Source organism: Colletotrichum gloeosporioides, assembly GCF_011800055.1.
Source record: "Colletotrichum gloeosporioides strain Lc1 chromosome Unknown consensus_52, whole genome shotgun sequence".
Taxonomy (NCBI): Eukaryota; Fungi; Ascomycota; class Sordariomycetes; order Glomerellales; family Glomerellaceae; genus Colletotrichum; species Colletotrichum gloeosporioides.
The window spans coordinates 102,763-118,476 of record NW_025544697.1 but is presented as its reverse complement, the minus strand read 5'-3'; the positions used below and the strand labels follow the sequence as shown (position 1 = coordinate 118,476).

Genomic DNA, 15,714 nt, shown 5'->3' with positions numbered 1-15,714 from the left:
TCCGACATCCCACACGGGCGTGATATTGTGGATCCAACTCGCCATCGAAGCGTGGAAACACAACCTTGTAGGAAGGGTCCCGGTCTGCCGTGGTGGCCTGGCGAGATCCGGCGAACCGTACCGCTTCCTTCAATTCTCTTTAAGTAGTAGCGAGATTCTGCTCCGAGGAGATACCTCATCAGATAGTTATCGTTCAGCCTCAACTTCAACGACATTTGAAGCCCGTGCCATAACCTCTTTGCGATCATGGCAACGGTTCTGGCGAAGGACCCTCTGCACAAGGGAGAGGGGGCGGAATCTACCGCATCTCTTGAGGGAATCCCTCCGCTAGGTGCACCCAAAGAGGAAAAGCGATTCTTCTTCCAACGAGACAAATACTATGATCCGTTTGCCATTGCCACCCAGGTATGTTGGAAGACGACAAAAATATTCCTCGAAATGGTGAAACGATTCTAACGAGCCAAAGCCAAGCGTGTTCGATGACCCCGATACAGCGGAGAAATATCACCCTCGGTCAGACTGGTGAGGATTTCCCCGATGTGTTTTCGCTACAGGTGCAGGTCTGACGTAAAGCTCAGGGAGAATATCCACAGATTTGATCCGTTGGCTAGATGGACGTGGGCTGAAGAATATGCCCTGATCCGGAAGGTCGATTTTCGAATTATGGCAAGTCATACCAAATTACTCGATTGCCTCATGTGCTAATGCATAGTCATAGGTTTGGGCCTGCATCATGTTTATGGCACTCGAGCTGGATCGTGCCAACATCAGTCAAGGTTCGAACTGATCACGATAGGAGTATCAACGCCAGAAGAGATTTGCTAACATATTTCCAACCATCCAGCAAATACCGACAACATGCTGGGCGATCTGAAAATGACCACCAATGGTATATTCATCCGGGCGCGATATGAAATATCTTAGTTCAGGAGCTGACCTACCGTGAAGACTTCAACCTAGGAAACACCGTCTTCAAGCTAGCCTTCCTTTGCGCTGAGTTGCCATCACAACTCGTCTCGAAGTGGGTTGGGCCTGACCGGTGGATTCCTGCACAAATGGTGCTGTGGAGTATTGTAGCCAGCTGCCAGTTCTGGCTCTCTGGAAGAGACTCCTTTCTTGCCTGCCGTGCACTTCTGGGTTTGCTACAGGGTGGCTTCATCCCAGATGTAACTTCTACTCCTTTGATCTCTGACACTGGAACCTCTGCTAACCCATCTGAAGGTTATCCTATACCTCTCATATTTCTACAAGCACCACGAGCTATCTCTCCGGCTTGGTTTCTTCTGGACTGCTATGAGCATTGCAGATATTCTGTCAGCTCTACTCGCTTATGGGCTGCTGCACATGCGGGGTCTGCAAGGACACGCCGGATGGAGATGGCTCTTTTTGATCGAAGGACTACTGACTCTGGTCATTGGGATCTTTGGTTTCCTTTTGATGCCGGCGGGACCTTGCCAAACTGCGAGTTGGTTTCGTGGCAAGAAGGGTTGGTTTACAGAAAGGTAGACTTGCACACGCACATGTGATTATTGAGTTGTTGCTGACTGCGATGCAGAGAGGAAGCCATCCTCGTGAACAGAGTTCTTCGCGAAGACCCGAGCAAAAGCAGCATGCATAACCGAGAGCCCATCACACCGCGGTTGTTGTGGGATAGTCTTCGGGATTATGACCTCTGGCCGCTTTATATCCTCGGTCTCACTTTCCAGATTCCGTCCACGCCGCCTCAACAGTATCTTACCTTGACGTTGCGCAACCTAGGTTTCGATACCTTTCAAGCGAACCTGCTTTCTATTCCAAACACCGTGGGCCACAGTAAGTACTGTCCTAACGTCTTTTGATCAGCGCTTACATTTTTGTTAGTGATTACCATGCTTGCGATTACCTACCTAGCTGAGGTCTTCAAAGAGCTCACTTTCATCGCCATGTCTGGTCAATTCTGGACTCTCCCCTTCTTGATTTACCTCAACGTCGTGGACACCACTGAAGTCAACAGATGGGTGTTATACACAGTCATCTCTCTGTTGCTCATCTACCCTAATGGTAAGGTGCATGTTGAACCTGCGTTTTGAATCCCCGCTAATCATTCGATTACAGCTCACCCAATTCAAGTAAGTGACTTCCTGCATGAAATAGGCTTCAAGTGGTCCCTGATGTTCAGGGATCTTCACCTTCATCACCTGGAAACTTACTGACACACTTTGAAGGTTGGATGGAATAGCCGAAACTCCAACACTGTCCGGTCCCGAACCGTATCTGCTGCATGTTACAACATGTTCGTTCAGACAAGTGGTATCATCTCTTCGAATATTTATCGCTCTGGTGAGTCTATCGTACTCTCTTTATTCCTACTGTGCTCTAATATTGTTCAAGATGATGCGCCATTGTACAAGAGAGGAAACAGGGCCCTCCTTGGCATCGTCTGCATGAACTTGGTTCTCTATCCTCTGGTGAAGGCGTACTATGTCTACCGCAATAAGCGACGCGACAAGATCTGGGACGGCATGTCGGAAGAGCAGAGGCTCGCATACTTGGCGACCACCAAGGATGAAGGAAACAAGCGACTAGACTTCCGATTCAGTCACTAGGGGCGCAGAAACTCTCAGGGGGCAGCCAGAAGGCTAGTTAGATAGGTGGACGGCACTACTCCCACTTCAATTTCTCGTCAAAGAGTGACCATACATAGTAAAAGAGACAAGTAGTGTATGTTGCCATAAGCGACACGTGTTCCGAAGCTCGGAGCTGGAGACGTGCTGTATGGCCTCAAAGACAAATAGAATAACATGAATAAATAGCATCCGGCGTTACGTTTGTGCAGCTTAGCCGGGTGCGATGATTCAAGCTATGGATCTAAAAGTTCTGACTGACTGGAGGCTTCCGAGCCCGTTGGCAGTATATGCGACTTGTTGATGCCTACAAGTTCCGTTCGCAACTACGATTGGTGAACAATCATTAAGTGGGAAAACGTTTCGAACATGTCGGCAACAAACCGATGAGATACCTCTTAGCGGCCGAGGAGGAGATTTCTCGACCATGATAGAGATGAACACACTGGGTAGGTTTCAATGTACAAACTTCAACACAGCCCCATGAAATTGATTCCCCATGCGCGGAAGGGTGTGGCTTCTTCCAATGTCACCTCACTAGTGACGAGGTAAGGAAAATGGTCCCAATCTATGTGGCTGGGCGTTCCGGGCCGCCCGGAGACTGAGCCGGACAATATAGAAGGTCACATTTGAAGGTTCCAACTCTTACGATTTCGATCAATCACTGCAAGGGACCGGCCAAGTTTTGGTGAGATGCGGAGCATCTAATCTCGCTGCTAGGGCAGCCTACAACCAACATCGCGATGGGATTGGGCGGTTCCCCTTACCCTTGCCGAGCGACCAACAACGCACTTCTGTCGCCTGCTGGATGTTTCTGGCGGGTTTCTACTAAAAGGACCGAGATGCCCAACCCTGATTCTTGTTTCCGCCAAGTAATCGGCTCCAACAGTCAAATCACTATCAGTTACCAACATGGGTTCAATTGGCAAAAGTGAGCCCGTCTTCCTCGTCGTTACGGGAGCGTGGCACCCGCCTGCATGCTATGAGCCCTTGAGGACTGATCTCATCTCACTGGAATACGAATGCATTATCCCGCAAATGCCATCGATGGGCCATGGCACCAATGGAATTACATGGGAAGCCGACAAAGCAAAGATTATCGAGGTGGCGACGTCTTACTTCGAACAGGGGAGAGAGGTCATTCTCGTGGCACATTCATATGGAGGAGTGCCGGCAACTGTCGCCACGGAGGGTCAAGGGACCCAGGAGAGGGCCGCAAGAGGGTTGAAAGGCGGTTTCAACTTCATCATCTTCATTGCAGCCTTTGCCGTTCCTGTCAAGGGATGGGATCTTCTCACGACCTTTGGCGGGGCTTGGCCAGACTGGCAGGATACCTGCGAGTCCTACACGAAGGTGAACCCTACCTAATTACAATGCTAAATGATAGCTCGACTGCTTACCAAACACATTTCACGCAGAACAAACTTTCAACGGTGAATTTGAAGGGTTTCAAACTGCTGTACAATGACACTTCAGAGGAGGAAGCAACAAGAGTTTTTAGCACGTTGCTGCCGCACTCCCAAGATGCATTTGAGACCGGAATCAATTTCATTGCGTCGGATATCGTCATACCGAAGACGTATCTCATCTGTGAGAAGGATCTGGTGTTTCCTCTGAGCCTTCAAGAGGCACTGGTAAAAGGCACCCCTGCTATGCAAGAAGAGAGAATTGCAGCTGGGCATAGCCCTTTCCTGGGAAAGAGTGAGGAGCTGGCGCGGAAGTTAATCGGAATCTCCCAGAAGGCCGGTTCGGCCCAAGCCGCGTAATGGGGTTTAGGACACCGCATTGTTAACTACGACAAAGAACTTGATCGAGGCTTTCGTTTGAACTAGATGCGGGCTAAAGCACATTCCACCTAAGCCACTACCCCAATCCAATCGCGTGCGACGGAGCAGTTGTGGCTGCAACCGGGCTGATCAGCATTTCGATTTCCGTGAATCCCACCTTGCCACACCAGGCCGATTGCCTGTTGAAGCGACACCTGTACCACCAACCTCCAGGATCGGTCTCTGACGACGCCGTTGCTCGGCACCAACGTCAGCTGGATGTTTCGTATTACGAGCCAAAGCTAGGGGCATGATTTGGGGTGGAAAGGGTCCTGTCAAATAGACATCAGATCAAGATAGATGGGATGAGAACCGACTGGTTATGCCATTCATCCTGGTCATGTATGCCGCATAGCGGTAAAATGAGGAATTTTCTTTTGCCTGTCCCTCGCGACTAGCGTTCGATCGGGTAAGCTAGCTCTTTGGGATGTCTCGGAATATTGATGTTTAGCCCCGGACAATTTGATCGGCGATCCAAGGGATGATCCTGGATCTTGGGACAGACAAGGGTTGGCCGCCTCTTCCTCCAGCTACAACGTGAGTGGTCTCAATAAGATAGCCCATGAACATTGAAGTACTCAAACTAGAAATATTTGAAGAGATCATGTTTCTCGTTTCCATACACGCAGCTGCTCAGCCGCTTGGCTACGCTTGATCATCATCAGCGGACGCTACAAGTAGGTGCGGTTGGCCCGGAACACTGGCCGGAAACACAGATTCCGATGCATATGACATCGCTACGGATTGATGATAACGCATATACGTAGTCGTTTGCGTAATTTTTGGAGCACTGTCTTGATAACTGAGTGGATTGAAGATTGATCACGATCTTCATACCAATAACGAGGCCGACGGCAACAAAGCCACAAGGCCTACTTCTGCAGATTCTGTCTCAAAGTGAGTCCACGAGAAAAATGGATGACAGCTCAAGGCACTGTGAAACCACATGAATCCAATAGCCCAAGATCCCCACGATAGCTGACCCCGCATCTTGGCAACCACGATGACGACGCTAAGAACCCGAGGATGCGGCCAGCCGGATCTACTTGCCATCCAATCGGCGGTGAGCCGCAGGTACGACGCTCGTAGATCAGACTGACGGAAGCGGTTTATGATACTATCAGGATTGCGTCTCATGTCAGCGCAATTGATGCCACTCTGATCAAATCCGACGGGAGAGGTTTCAATACTACTATTAACTCAATCTAGAGTCTCGAGCTTGGTGGGACTCCGTGGGGGCCGGACATGAGAAGTTCCTGGACAATCTGTGTGGACGCTTAGCCTGCACTGGTTGTCATATTTTTTTCCCCGAAATCACATTCGCGACGTCATCGTTGCAAATGATCAATTGGTCCGGAGTCTGCGCAGCAGAGCCGCGTTAGTCCCAGCTTCATTGCAGCTGCTCATGCACATAGATGCCCGAAGAATCCGCTCACACCTCGACGTCCTGACGTTCAGGGCTGTGCGGGGGGGAAGATTGCCTATGACACTGACAGATGCCGCAACCGAGACATGTTCTTCATTGACAATGATGTCCGTGGCTTCAGAAGCTAGTCGCCTATGGGCAGGCTGTGCGCGCTAAGTGCCGTTAAGCCCTCGCTCGTATTCGACCTGGAGTTGAGTCCAGACCTGATTGCTCGGCTGCCTTTGCCCGGTAGCATGCGTCGCGGCTAGGTGGCGTCACCGGCGCTGACCAGTGCCTTCGAGACACGGCGCCGCTTTGGGTTCGCTGCCATACTTCGAAGGTCGGGGCACTGCCGGATGCGGGCCTAGTGTCGTAACGGGCGCTTGCTTCGGAATGATACCATCACCCGTCCATGCCTTTCTTTGACGGAGTAAAAACAGAGAAAGCATGTAAAGTGACGGGCAAGGACCGGCATTTCATATAAAGACAGACATGTCTCAATTTAATATGCAGCTCGTGGCTCTTAGACCTTCCTCGACACTGGGGTCCCGCCCTCAGTTAAATATTCCCCGACCCTGAACGGACATCGACCTTCACCATGCCACGACTATTATCCAAGATGAAGAATCCCAAGCGAGTCATCCAAAAGTTGGCGAGCGATGGGGACCACGACAATACCCTCCCGATGCTTAGCATCGCCGATACCACAAGGAACAAGATTGTATCAGGATTAGGAGAGTTCTGCGGCACATTTCTTTTCCTGTTCTTCTCCTTCGCCGGAACGCAAGTTGCCAATGTGGTAGCAGCAGCTAGCGCATCTCAGGATACCTTGACAGTCATCCTCTTCGTCGCTCTATCCTTCGGTGTCTCATTGACGGCGAACGTTTGGGCATTTTACCGAGTCAGTGGAGGGCTATTCAACCCCGTCGTAAGTGAAATCGACCCTTCCAATGTCTCTCTGAGCGAACTTTCTCTGATTAGCTTTTTCCCAAGGTTACACTAGCCCTCGTAGTCTGCGGCGGACTACCGGTACTCCGTGGCCTTCTCATCCTACCCGTGCAGATAATAGCTGGAATATGCGCAGCAGGCATCGCGTCTGCTATGTTTCCCGGGCCTTTGGTGGTCGACACGCTTCTTGGAAACGGGACAAACACGGCACAAGGCTTTTTCATCGAGCTGATCTTGACCGCTCAGCTTGTTTTTGTCATATTGATGCTTGCCGTTGAGAAACATCGCTCAACGTTTCTTGCACCTGTCGGAATCGGCGTGTCATTCTTCCTGTCGGAACTGGTTGGTGAGTAGTCCATTAAGACATGACTAGAACATCACGAAGAGCAGGACGTGCTAACAGTTCATTCAACCAACAGGAGTCTACTTCACAGGTGCCTCGCTAAACCCCGCTCGTTCATTTGGACCAGCTGTGGTCAATCGCCAGTTTCCAGGTTATTTCTGGATTTACGTGTTCGGGCCCACGTTCGGGTCTTTACTAGCCTGCTTGCTGTACGCTGTTCTGCGGTGGTTGAGGTATTATGAGGTCAATCCTGACCAAGATGCGGACGGTCAGGACGAGGATGCTGAGGCGGCTGCGAAGGATTAATACAATCATGTTGCATTCTGTACACAAACAACCTAGTCATGTGAATGTTCATACTAAAAGTTCAACATTAAATATTACCAACATTGACCCATACAACGCCTCCCATCGATCATGCAGTGTGCATCGGTGACACCTTTCCTTTGCGCAATGGACACGATCCGACACCGTCCTTCTGGGATTAGTTCCACACACAGGTTTGAACAACATCGCCGGTTATGCCATTCGAATGTAATTTCTCCCCAGTTCCTCTTTGCCCATGTGTTGCGTGCCAAATAGAAAGCGGAAATCGCGGAGATAATGCTTTCCTAGTGCGCTCTAGTGAGGCTGCTACATGTCACTCCGAACGTCTCTCGGTTTTAGTAGTTGCTCTATTGGTTCTAATATAGCACGCAAAGAGTCCTAGTCGTCAGCACTTACCATTAGGAGGGTACTTAAATCCGGGTATGCCAGGTCATTTCAGGTCAGTTGCTTATATACTTCGACTTCTTGTCCTGTGCATCTAGTTGTGCTACTGAACTTCACTTCTTCTAATTGATTGCCGTCAGAATGGCGAGCTTTAACAACACCCAGTGGCAGTTGACGGAGGTTAAGAGCCCAAACCTAGACCAGCCTGTGCCGGTGGTCGCAGTTCTGAACTTGCCTTACGTGAACAATGGCCACAGGTTTCAGACCCTTAACATCTACCTTCCAAAGACGAATCAAACAAACAACCTCGTTGGACAACCAGTCGCCAATCTGCCGTCATATTCACCTGCCGACGGCGTTCCTTGTTGGCAGGTCCATATCCATGGCGGGGCATGGCGAGACCCTGAACTTACCTCAACTTCTATTGAACCTGCCGCGGCTCATGCCTTTGCTGGAAGCGACACGAAACACCCAATCACTGCGATCATCTCAATGAACTATACGCTGTCGCCATTTCCAACTCATCCAACTTTGCCTTACGATCCGACCAAGGGAGATAGCTCAGATCCGTCGAGAGATGGGCATCATCCCGACCATATCCGCGACGTTCTTCAAGGATTCGCTTTTCTACGCACGCTTGGTCTTCATGATGATTCATACGTCCTTTCAGGCCATAGTGCTGGCGCATGTCTTGCCTTCCAGTCGACTCTCCGGTCACCACAAGCCTGGGGCCTCGACGCTGCTATGGAGCCCCCTCGGCCCGTGGCGGTTGTGGGAATGAACGGATTGTATGATCTGCCGGGGCTTGTACATGACTTGGGGTCATCGCATGCTAGCCTCAAGGAAGTCTATCAAGGATTTCAGAGCATCACATTCGGACCAGACCAAGCAAAGTGGGAGGCTCCAAGTCCGTCCCATGTCCCTGTTGATGAGCTCGAACGGAGAGTCAAGTCCGGAAAGGTACCTCGCCTCATCATGATAGACCAGAGCGCGGAAGATCAGTTGGTTCCGACGAACCAGGCCGATAAGCTTGAAGCTCGCCTGAACGGAATTGCCGGCTTGCATGTAGTCAGAGGCACCCGATGTGAGGGCCGGCATGCAGCTCCCTGGGAGGAAGGGTACATGATTTGGAATAATGTGCAGGACATCTTGAAGCATCTTGGGTAATGAATATCATCGCATCGCATTATGCATACACCAGTAGCCTGGAGGAACTCATCCAGAAATTATTATTACATACTGATTGGGCGTAGATTTGTCCACACTCGAGATGCAGATTGCCCCCCTAGAAATGAACAGGTGGAGACATCCTGATATCACAGCTCAAATGTGGCCATCCATAACAAGATGACCCCAACCATGGCTGATTCTTCCAGAGTCACCTCGAAATGCAGCCAATGTCTACAGAGACAGAACACGCCAATCTCCCATCATTCCCTTGGGCACTTAGTCGTCATGAGCCCCAACACCAGCCACATCTCGTGGCCATGGATGGGAGACCAGTGGCGGAAAGTCGCTTTTGATCCAATGGTATCCCAAGAAAAAAGGTCGCAAAGGGCTCAGCGATGTGGCAAATTGCTAACATCAGCTTAGAGTTGAGCTCGACTGATCGTTTCGCGGAGATTTGCGAGTGGCGCCTCAGTGGGTGGCTTGGGGGACTTCTTCATCGCAAACGCGCATGAACAGGAGAAACAGACGAATGCGATCAAGTTATTCGACCGTTGTACACTGCCCCGATCCAGAACGAATTGATACTGACAGGCGGCGATCGGAGGGATGACGGCCTGATTCGGGGTCAGGATTGGGGCAACCCCCTGCGGGGTGCCGATCAGGTGTGGGTCGCCGGGGCCGATCCCTTCGGCTTACGGCGGAGGAATGTCTGACCTACAGGGGTGAGCCCGATTATTCGCCCCGGGCAGGCGGTTGCAAGGCGTTTGAGATGTGTAAGGCTGACTTTGGATTTTAATGATTGCCTGGACAGGAATCATCTCATTCTTTTGCAGCACCTCATCACGTACATCGTCCCAACTACATGTTTCCTAAGCAGGGACCTGTGACAAGGGAGGATCATTGGTCAATTGGTTTTGTCCAGTTCACTCGCCCCTACGTCGGACATGTCCGAAGACTCAACGAATGAACTGGACTGCGCATACTCACGTGGCTCGGGATCCAGGCCATTGACTGCACTGCAATTTGACGACCAAGGGGCTCTGCCACTTCACATAAGGCTTCCTTAGGGATGCTGTGGATTTGACCACATTCATGGTAAGTACGCCTTGGGAAAGGAAAGCTTCTATTGGTGGCATTTACGAGTTGAACGCAAGTTGAAAAGTATCTAAGCGTACATGCAGATGCTGTTGGAAGGGATGTGTAATGGCTTCTGCCATGACGTCTCGGCGCCATGGCATCTTGCCTTATCATTTGGCCTCTTTTCAACATTCATTCAGTCTCGTTGTATAAACCTCGGTCCTAGAAGCCCCTTACTGAAACCCTTGTCAATTCTTGTTCGTCGACGCATTCCAGCGTGCCTCTGAAGTCAAAACAAGCACTCCACATCACACTATTCGAGGCCATGTGACTCTTTGTGCCGATTGGACACGAAACGACATATCACAACAGGGCCTAGAACCATTCAGTCTCATGACCTCACCTCACGAGGTGCCCCAATTGGCTCTACCATTCTAGGTTGACTGCTATCTCGGGCGCAAGCAGGGGGCGGACTTTCAAGGCAGCAACATTTGGCTAAGTATAGCAATCATGGCCATCTTCCAGTATGAATTATATCTACAACTGTTATTTGAATGGTCATATCAGGTACCATATAACGACGACACTTCATACACTTTGACATCTTTGGCTCTGGTATGTTCATGGTCAGCCAAAGCAGTGGTACATTGACGAAAGGAAAACTTCAATCGTGCTTTTGAAACATCGATATTCAACAAAACAAGTCAGGGAAATCCCTCATTGTGGATTCCAACACATCAGTTGCGCAAAGCCACAGACTTCAAATAACAATCGTCATGTCAACTGATCAAGGCTACAACATGGCAGTACCTGCCGGCCTTCCGCTCCGCAATCTCAATCATGACTTCAACAACTGCGATGGCAGCATTCTATGTTTCGAGCAGATGCAGTCGCTGACACTCCACAATCCTCTCTGGCGCGAATATCTTGGAAACCGCATAGGATTAGAGCGCCGTTACGGTGAACTGCTTCACTCTTATGAAGAAGCTTTCGCGTAGGTTCCTCAGTCATGGTATGGCAGACAGCCTGGAAGACTACTAAAACACGGCTAGAGCTTACTTTGGGGGGTTTTACCCCATTGACTATGGGGTTACCATCAGCAAGGCAATGAACCCGGAAAACATTGTAAAACTCATCTTGACTCTTGCAGAGATCTCCATGTCTGAGTCATCAGACTCATCTGAGAGCCCCTTTACGGATGAAGACGACACATTAAAACGACTTGGCTGGGAGGATATCCAGGCAAAGCGACCTCGATGGGCCCTTCTGTCGGACACGTACGCGGCTGCAGCCTCTACCACAGTCTCAAGCTCAGTTGTATGTAAGTCTTCTCGTAAGAAACGAGCAATGATCAGCCTGACAGAGAAGTTTAAAGAAGCCAGTACTGAGGTTTTCTTCAACCCAGAAGCCTTACGGTCACGATCCGATACTCCTCCATACTGAAGGCGTGTCGGACGACGAACTCAGAGATCAGCTCTACGAAGCCAAAGAGCAAGGCTGCATAGGAATCATTGTTGAAATCGTCGAAAATCAATACAACGGCCGAATTCTAGACCCCGTACTGTTGGAGCGCTTGGCTTCAATTTGCGAGGAGGAGAATCTCCTGCTTGCCGTGGACGAAACATTAACCGCCATTCGCTGCGGTGCCCCCTTTTCATTTCACAGAGAAGAATACTCCCATGTTGCAAGCCCTGATATCGTATTCTTTGGGAAAGCCACCGGCATCCAAGGAACAGCTGTCGACTTCGGCGGCCAGTTTCTGAAGAGGTTGGGCATTCTTGGAATATCGCGGACAGTGGCAGTCAAAAAATGGCAGAGCCAATTTCAGAAGCCAGTTGCTACCGCGGACCTCATCCAAGCTCTGGCTACGCTCGACTTAACCATCAGAGGAAACCTTACAATGGTCAGTCGAATCATTGGCCAAACTATCCGCTCATTTGTCCTCGAACAGGCCCAAAAGCGAGGGCATGAAGTGAAGCCTCACGATATTCTGGGCGGTTTAGAAAGCTTGATTTTTGTGCGAAAAGACATTGCTGGCGAGTTTCTAGTCATGGGTGCTAAGACGGCGGGATCGTGGATCCCGTGGGTGAAGTGGCTACCGAGGCTTGAATCGGACATGTCCAGAGGCGAGGTTCTTGATGAGATTGTCGGTACTGCAAGTCGCCAGGCTCGAGAAGATCTTTCTGAAATGTTAGTTCAGAAAGGTCAGCAGCCTAGCTGGTGTTTCTGGTGTGGCAACCAGACCAACGCTAAGAAGACTGATTGGTGCCGGCGGTGCTGCATTGCCGTCTGTGACGACGATGTTTGCGGCCGTCACTTAAGCCATCATAATCACATCTAGTTGTGGTTCATATGATAACCAGTCGGACGGGGGTTATGTCTGAGTGACGCGCTATCAGTCATACCAATGGAAGTAAGGCGCTTCGTGTGGTTTGTGACGCACTTAGAAACGCACAGGTTGCGTATTTTTCAATGCATAAATAAGTATTCATCCTCCAATTTTATAGGTACAAGCCGACAAAAAGTATTGCATATGATCTAGCCCGGACTTGAACCGGAGACCTTCAGTGAACCAGAGAGAACGTCTGAAGACATTCTGTGCTGTTAGACTGACGTGATAACCAACTACACCACCAGACCATTTCCATTAGCTGAGTAGGCTCGTGGGAAAGATTGTCTTAGCGCAGATCACAGTGAATCGTGAGTCACATGTGGAGTTTCCTCGGGCGCCGGGGACAATGGAGGTGGGGACGAGAGTAGTCTAACACTCGCCAAGCGTTTGCTAGAGGCGATGCTATTACGACTTGCCAGTGAATTGGATACAAGTTCCTAGTTCCCTAATCTCATTCAAGTCACGCAGTTCTGTTTCAAATGTATTGTTTTGCCAGGAAGGGGGGGGATTCGTACAGGCGTGATTCAGACATAGATGTGAACACTTAAGATGGAGGGAGAAAGATGAAGTGATTCAGTAGATACGGCTAGGCTATGCACGGGAGTGCCTAAATATGTACAAGTTGAGCTTCCGTATAATATTTACAGTGAATAAGAGGTTGAGCTGTGCTCTACTGGCACCTCTCCAGGCAAGGCAATGCAGCTTTTTCGATTGACTCTAGACATGAGCATCAACCGTTCGTTTAGTAGACGATCTTGACCGGGGTCTTGACATGAGCAGCCAAGCTGGTGGTGCCGTTCATGTTCTGAGAGATGGCCTGAACAAAAGCCTGGGAGCTCAAGTCGGCGCCAGCCGGGCTGGTGTGGGTGTTGTCCTTGATGTAAAGAGCGTTGACAGCGGTAGCTCCCATCTTGCGGTACATGTTGCTGACAGCCTGGTGATGGTCGACGAAGGTGACGCCGGAGTCGGCCAGAGTGTTCTTCGCCTTGAGCTGCATAGCGACGAAGCGAGAAGGAGTGCCAACCCAGCTGCCGGTTGACCACTGGTTCTTGGGGGTCTGGGAGCTGAGGATGACGGTGGCACCCTTGGCCCTCAAGAGCTTGGTAGCCTGGATGACGTAGAAGACGTAGGTGTACACCGTCTCGCCGGTGGTGTCGGAGACGCAAGTCTCGGTGCCCTCGCCAGGGCAGACGGAGCGACCGTTGTCGTTGGAGCGGGGCGAGCCGACATCGTTGTGGCCGAACTCAATGACGACAATATCTCCGGACTTCACTTCGTTCGCGACGTTTTGGAAGCGGCCTTCGTTCCAGAATGAACGGGAGGAACGTCCACCAATGGCTCTGTTGACGACGGCGATGTTCAGGTACTTGGAAACATACTGTCCCCAACCATCCATTTGGGAGTCGCTGCTGCGGGCCATGGTGCTGTCACCGCAAAGGTAGAGAGTGGGCGCGCGAGCCTCCAGCTGAGCCGGCTCAGGTGCGGGAGCAGCCGTGATCTGCACGGCGCTGAGCGCCAGAGACGCGAAGATTGTGGAAAACTTCATGATGACGATCTGCGGTTTGCACGGGCCGGAGGGTCGAAGACAGTGGTATAAGTGGGCAGCAAAGAGAAACTGGCAGTGATCCACGGACTCAAGCAAACGGCGGAGACACGGGTGATTTAATACAAATATCGCTGAATAGTGAGCTCAATCTATTTCATCAGGAATATCCCCGATTGAGTTGCAGCTTCCATATCGAGAATGGCGTAGCTTGGTTCCGCTCCGGTCGGCCGAGCTTTTCTTTCATATACGACGTGTCCTGCCAAGCTATTAGAACGTTCTTCCGCCAGTCGCGATGGTTTGGAGGAGGCGCAAGGCGTTGTTTACTCTATGTCTAATGCGACATTGGGTGGTTGCGGGAGTAAGCTTAACTCTACTTGAGACCACAAAGCGCGTTTAGAATTGCAAGGGCTCTTGAGGTCCCCCGCTGACCTCGGATCTGGGCGGCTGTTTTGGGACGGTTGTAACCTGCCAAGAGACAAGGTCTTGATGAATTTCTTCCTGTTGGGCAACTTTTGTCCGCGCCTTTGCGGAGTTGGCTCTAGTGGCTTGGCAAAATGGTCGTAAAACTAAGAACTCCCGGTAGACAGCAGTCATCTCCGCCAATGGCGGTGAGAAACGTTGAGAGTTAGCGGGGAAATGCCGATCTGACCTGCAAACCGTTCTGAGTTGGGACGAACGTGCTAATACTCGGCGGAAGTTTGTCGCGAGAAGCTGAAGGCGAGAAGCCGCAAAGCTTCTACGAACGCAACTGGCTTTCAGCTCAGCCCAGCCTAGTCCTCAGAATAACCTTTTGATCCTGGTCAAGTGCCTATCCGATGTTACATTCGCTTTGGGCTGTCATCTAAGGTTAATGAAGGGATGGAGAGTGAGGTGGTCGCCGAGACATCCTGCGACGTGGAATTTGGGTTAAGGATGCGATCCGTCGGTAGTTCGGAAATGTGAGACCGATGCGCCCCAATAGTTTACTTTCTCGTTATTGACGAGACCCACTCAATCGATCTCACCATCCGGGCCTGCCGCTTTGTGCAGCTAGCTTGAGATAGGGCACACCATTCACTTGGGGATGTGCTCGTTCAGCCCGTAAGACTGTTCCATCATGACAATGGTTTAAAGGATGTGGAATCCCAGGAATATCTGCTCTGCGTAAACGCAGGTGCGTCAATCCCGACAGCATTTCAGTAGCCTCAATAGCACCAGAGACACGTTTATCGTGCCGAATACATTTTTCGTGTCCGCATATCGCAGGTTTTTCGGCGTTCCGCCCCGGATATTTTTATCAAACAGTACCTGCAATATGATTTTGGACTCACTGAACACTATTGCCTGCGTTCTAGAAAAGGATTTCAGTGTACTCTTGGGGGAAGAACCCTCGTCTTACTCCGTCATTTACCTTAGCCGTCCAGCCATTTGTGGAAATGAGTATCCCGATGGGTATTTCGATGGGCGTGTGGGTGTCTCTCCTAGGCGCAGCTATCGCTAGATCTTTCGAATATCAATTCTCGCGTTGCCATATATTCCAAGGTGATTGGCGTACATACGTAGCTCTCGGTGGTCAGAGTCTTTCCTGCTAGATGTCATCGAGTCGAGAGGTCTTCTGGGGCCGCTTCAAGCGGTATCTTAAGGTGGAATAAAGCCGTGTATATCGGTCGCTTTCGCTGTATTTAAAAGCTGAAGATTGTCCATAAACTTGACT

The 15,714-nt window shown here is 50.5% G+C and overlaps 6 protein-coding genes across 6 annotated transcripts; 5 read left to right on the top strand and 1 right to left on the bottom strand.

The window, feature by feature from the left end:
* Positions 1 to 246: 246 nt before the first annotated feature.
* Positions 247 to 2,585, top strand: GCG54_00008371 (putative transporter; the record flags this gene model as incomplete). The annotated part of the gene is made up of 11 exons (XM_045408338.1): positions 247 to 405; positions 467 to 522; positions 579 to 648; positions 719 to 776; positions 925 to 1,166; positions 1,222 to 1,502; positions 1,556 to 1,812; positions 1,861 to 2,040; positions 2,095 to 2,108; positions 2,205 to 2,319; positions 2,371 to 2,585. The coding sequence occupies 11 exons, from the start codon at positions 247 to 249 to the stop codon at positions 2,583 to 2,585; spliced, it is 1,647 nt and encodes a 548-aa protein (XP_045263028.1).
* A 930-nt stretch (positions 2,586 to 3,515) lies between these two features.
* Positions 3,516 to 4,369, top strand: GCG54_00008370 (uncharacterized protein; the record flags this gene model as incomplete). The annotated part of the gene is made up of 2 exons (XM_045408337.1): positions 3,516 to 3,956; positions 4,022 to 4,369. The coding sequence occupies 2 exons, from the start codon at positions 3,516 to 3,518 to the stop codon at positions 4,367 to 4,369; spliced, it is 789 nt and encodes a 262-aa protein (XP_045263027.1).
* Positions 4,370 to 6,432: 2,063 nt separating this feature from the next.
* GCG54_00008369 (Aquaporin-1) lies at positions 6,433 to 7,431 on the top strand (the record flags this gene model as incomplete). The annotated part of the gene is made up of 3 exons (XM_045408336.1): positions 6,433 to 6,762; positions 6,816 to 7,128; positions 7,202 to 7,431. 3 exons carry the CDS (start codon positions 6,433 to 6,435, stop codon positions 7,429 to 7,431), a joined length of 873 nt encoding a protein of 290 aa, XP_045263026.1.
* Positions 7,432 to 7,977: 546 nt separating this feature from the next.
* On the top strand, positions 7,978 to 9,003 carry GCG54_00008368 (uncharacterized protein; the record flags this gene model as incomplete). The annotated part of the gene is made up of 1 exon (XM_045408335.1): positions 7,978 to 9,003. The coding sequence occupies one exon, from the start codon at positions 7,978 to 7,980 to the stop codon at positions 9,001 to 9,003; it is 1,026 nt and encodes a 341-aa protein (XP_045263025.1).
* A 1,856-nt stretch (positions 9,004 to 10,859) lies between these two features.
* On the top strand, positions 10,860 to 12,404 carry GCG54_00008367 (uncharacterized protein; the record flags this gene model as incomplete). The annotated part of the gene is made up of 5 exons (XM_045408334.1): positions 10,860 to 11,077; positions 11,136 to 11,400; positions 11,489 to 11,986; positions 12,035 to 12,273; positions 12,341 to 12,404. The coding sequence occupies 5 exons, from the start codon at positions 10,860 to 10,862 to the stop codon at positions 12,402 to 12,404; spliced, it is 1,284 nt and encodes a 427-aa protein (XP_045263024.1).
* An 813-nt stretch (positions 12,405 to 13,217) lies between these two features.
* Positions 13,218 to 14,021, bottom strand: GCG54_00008366 (Rhamnogalacturonan acetylesterase; the record flags this gene model as incomplete). Its single annotated transcript, XM_045408333.1, has 1 exon — positions 13,218 to 14,021. The coding sequence occupies one exon, from the start codon at positions 14,019 to 14,021 to the stop codon at positions 13,218 to 13,220; it is 804 nt and encodes a 267-aa protein (XP_045263023.1).
* Between the last annotated feature and the right edge of the window lie 1,693 nt (positions 14,022 to 15,714).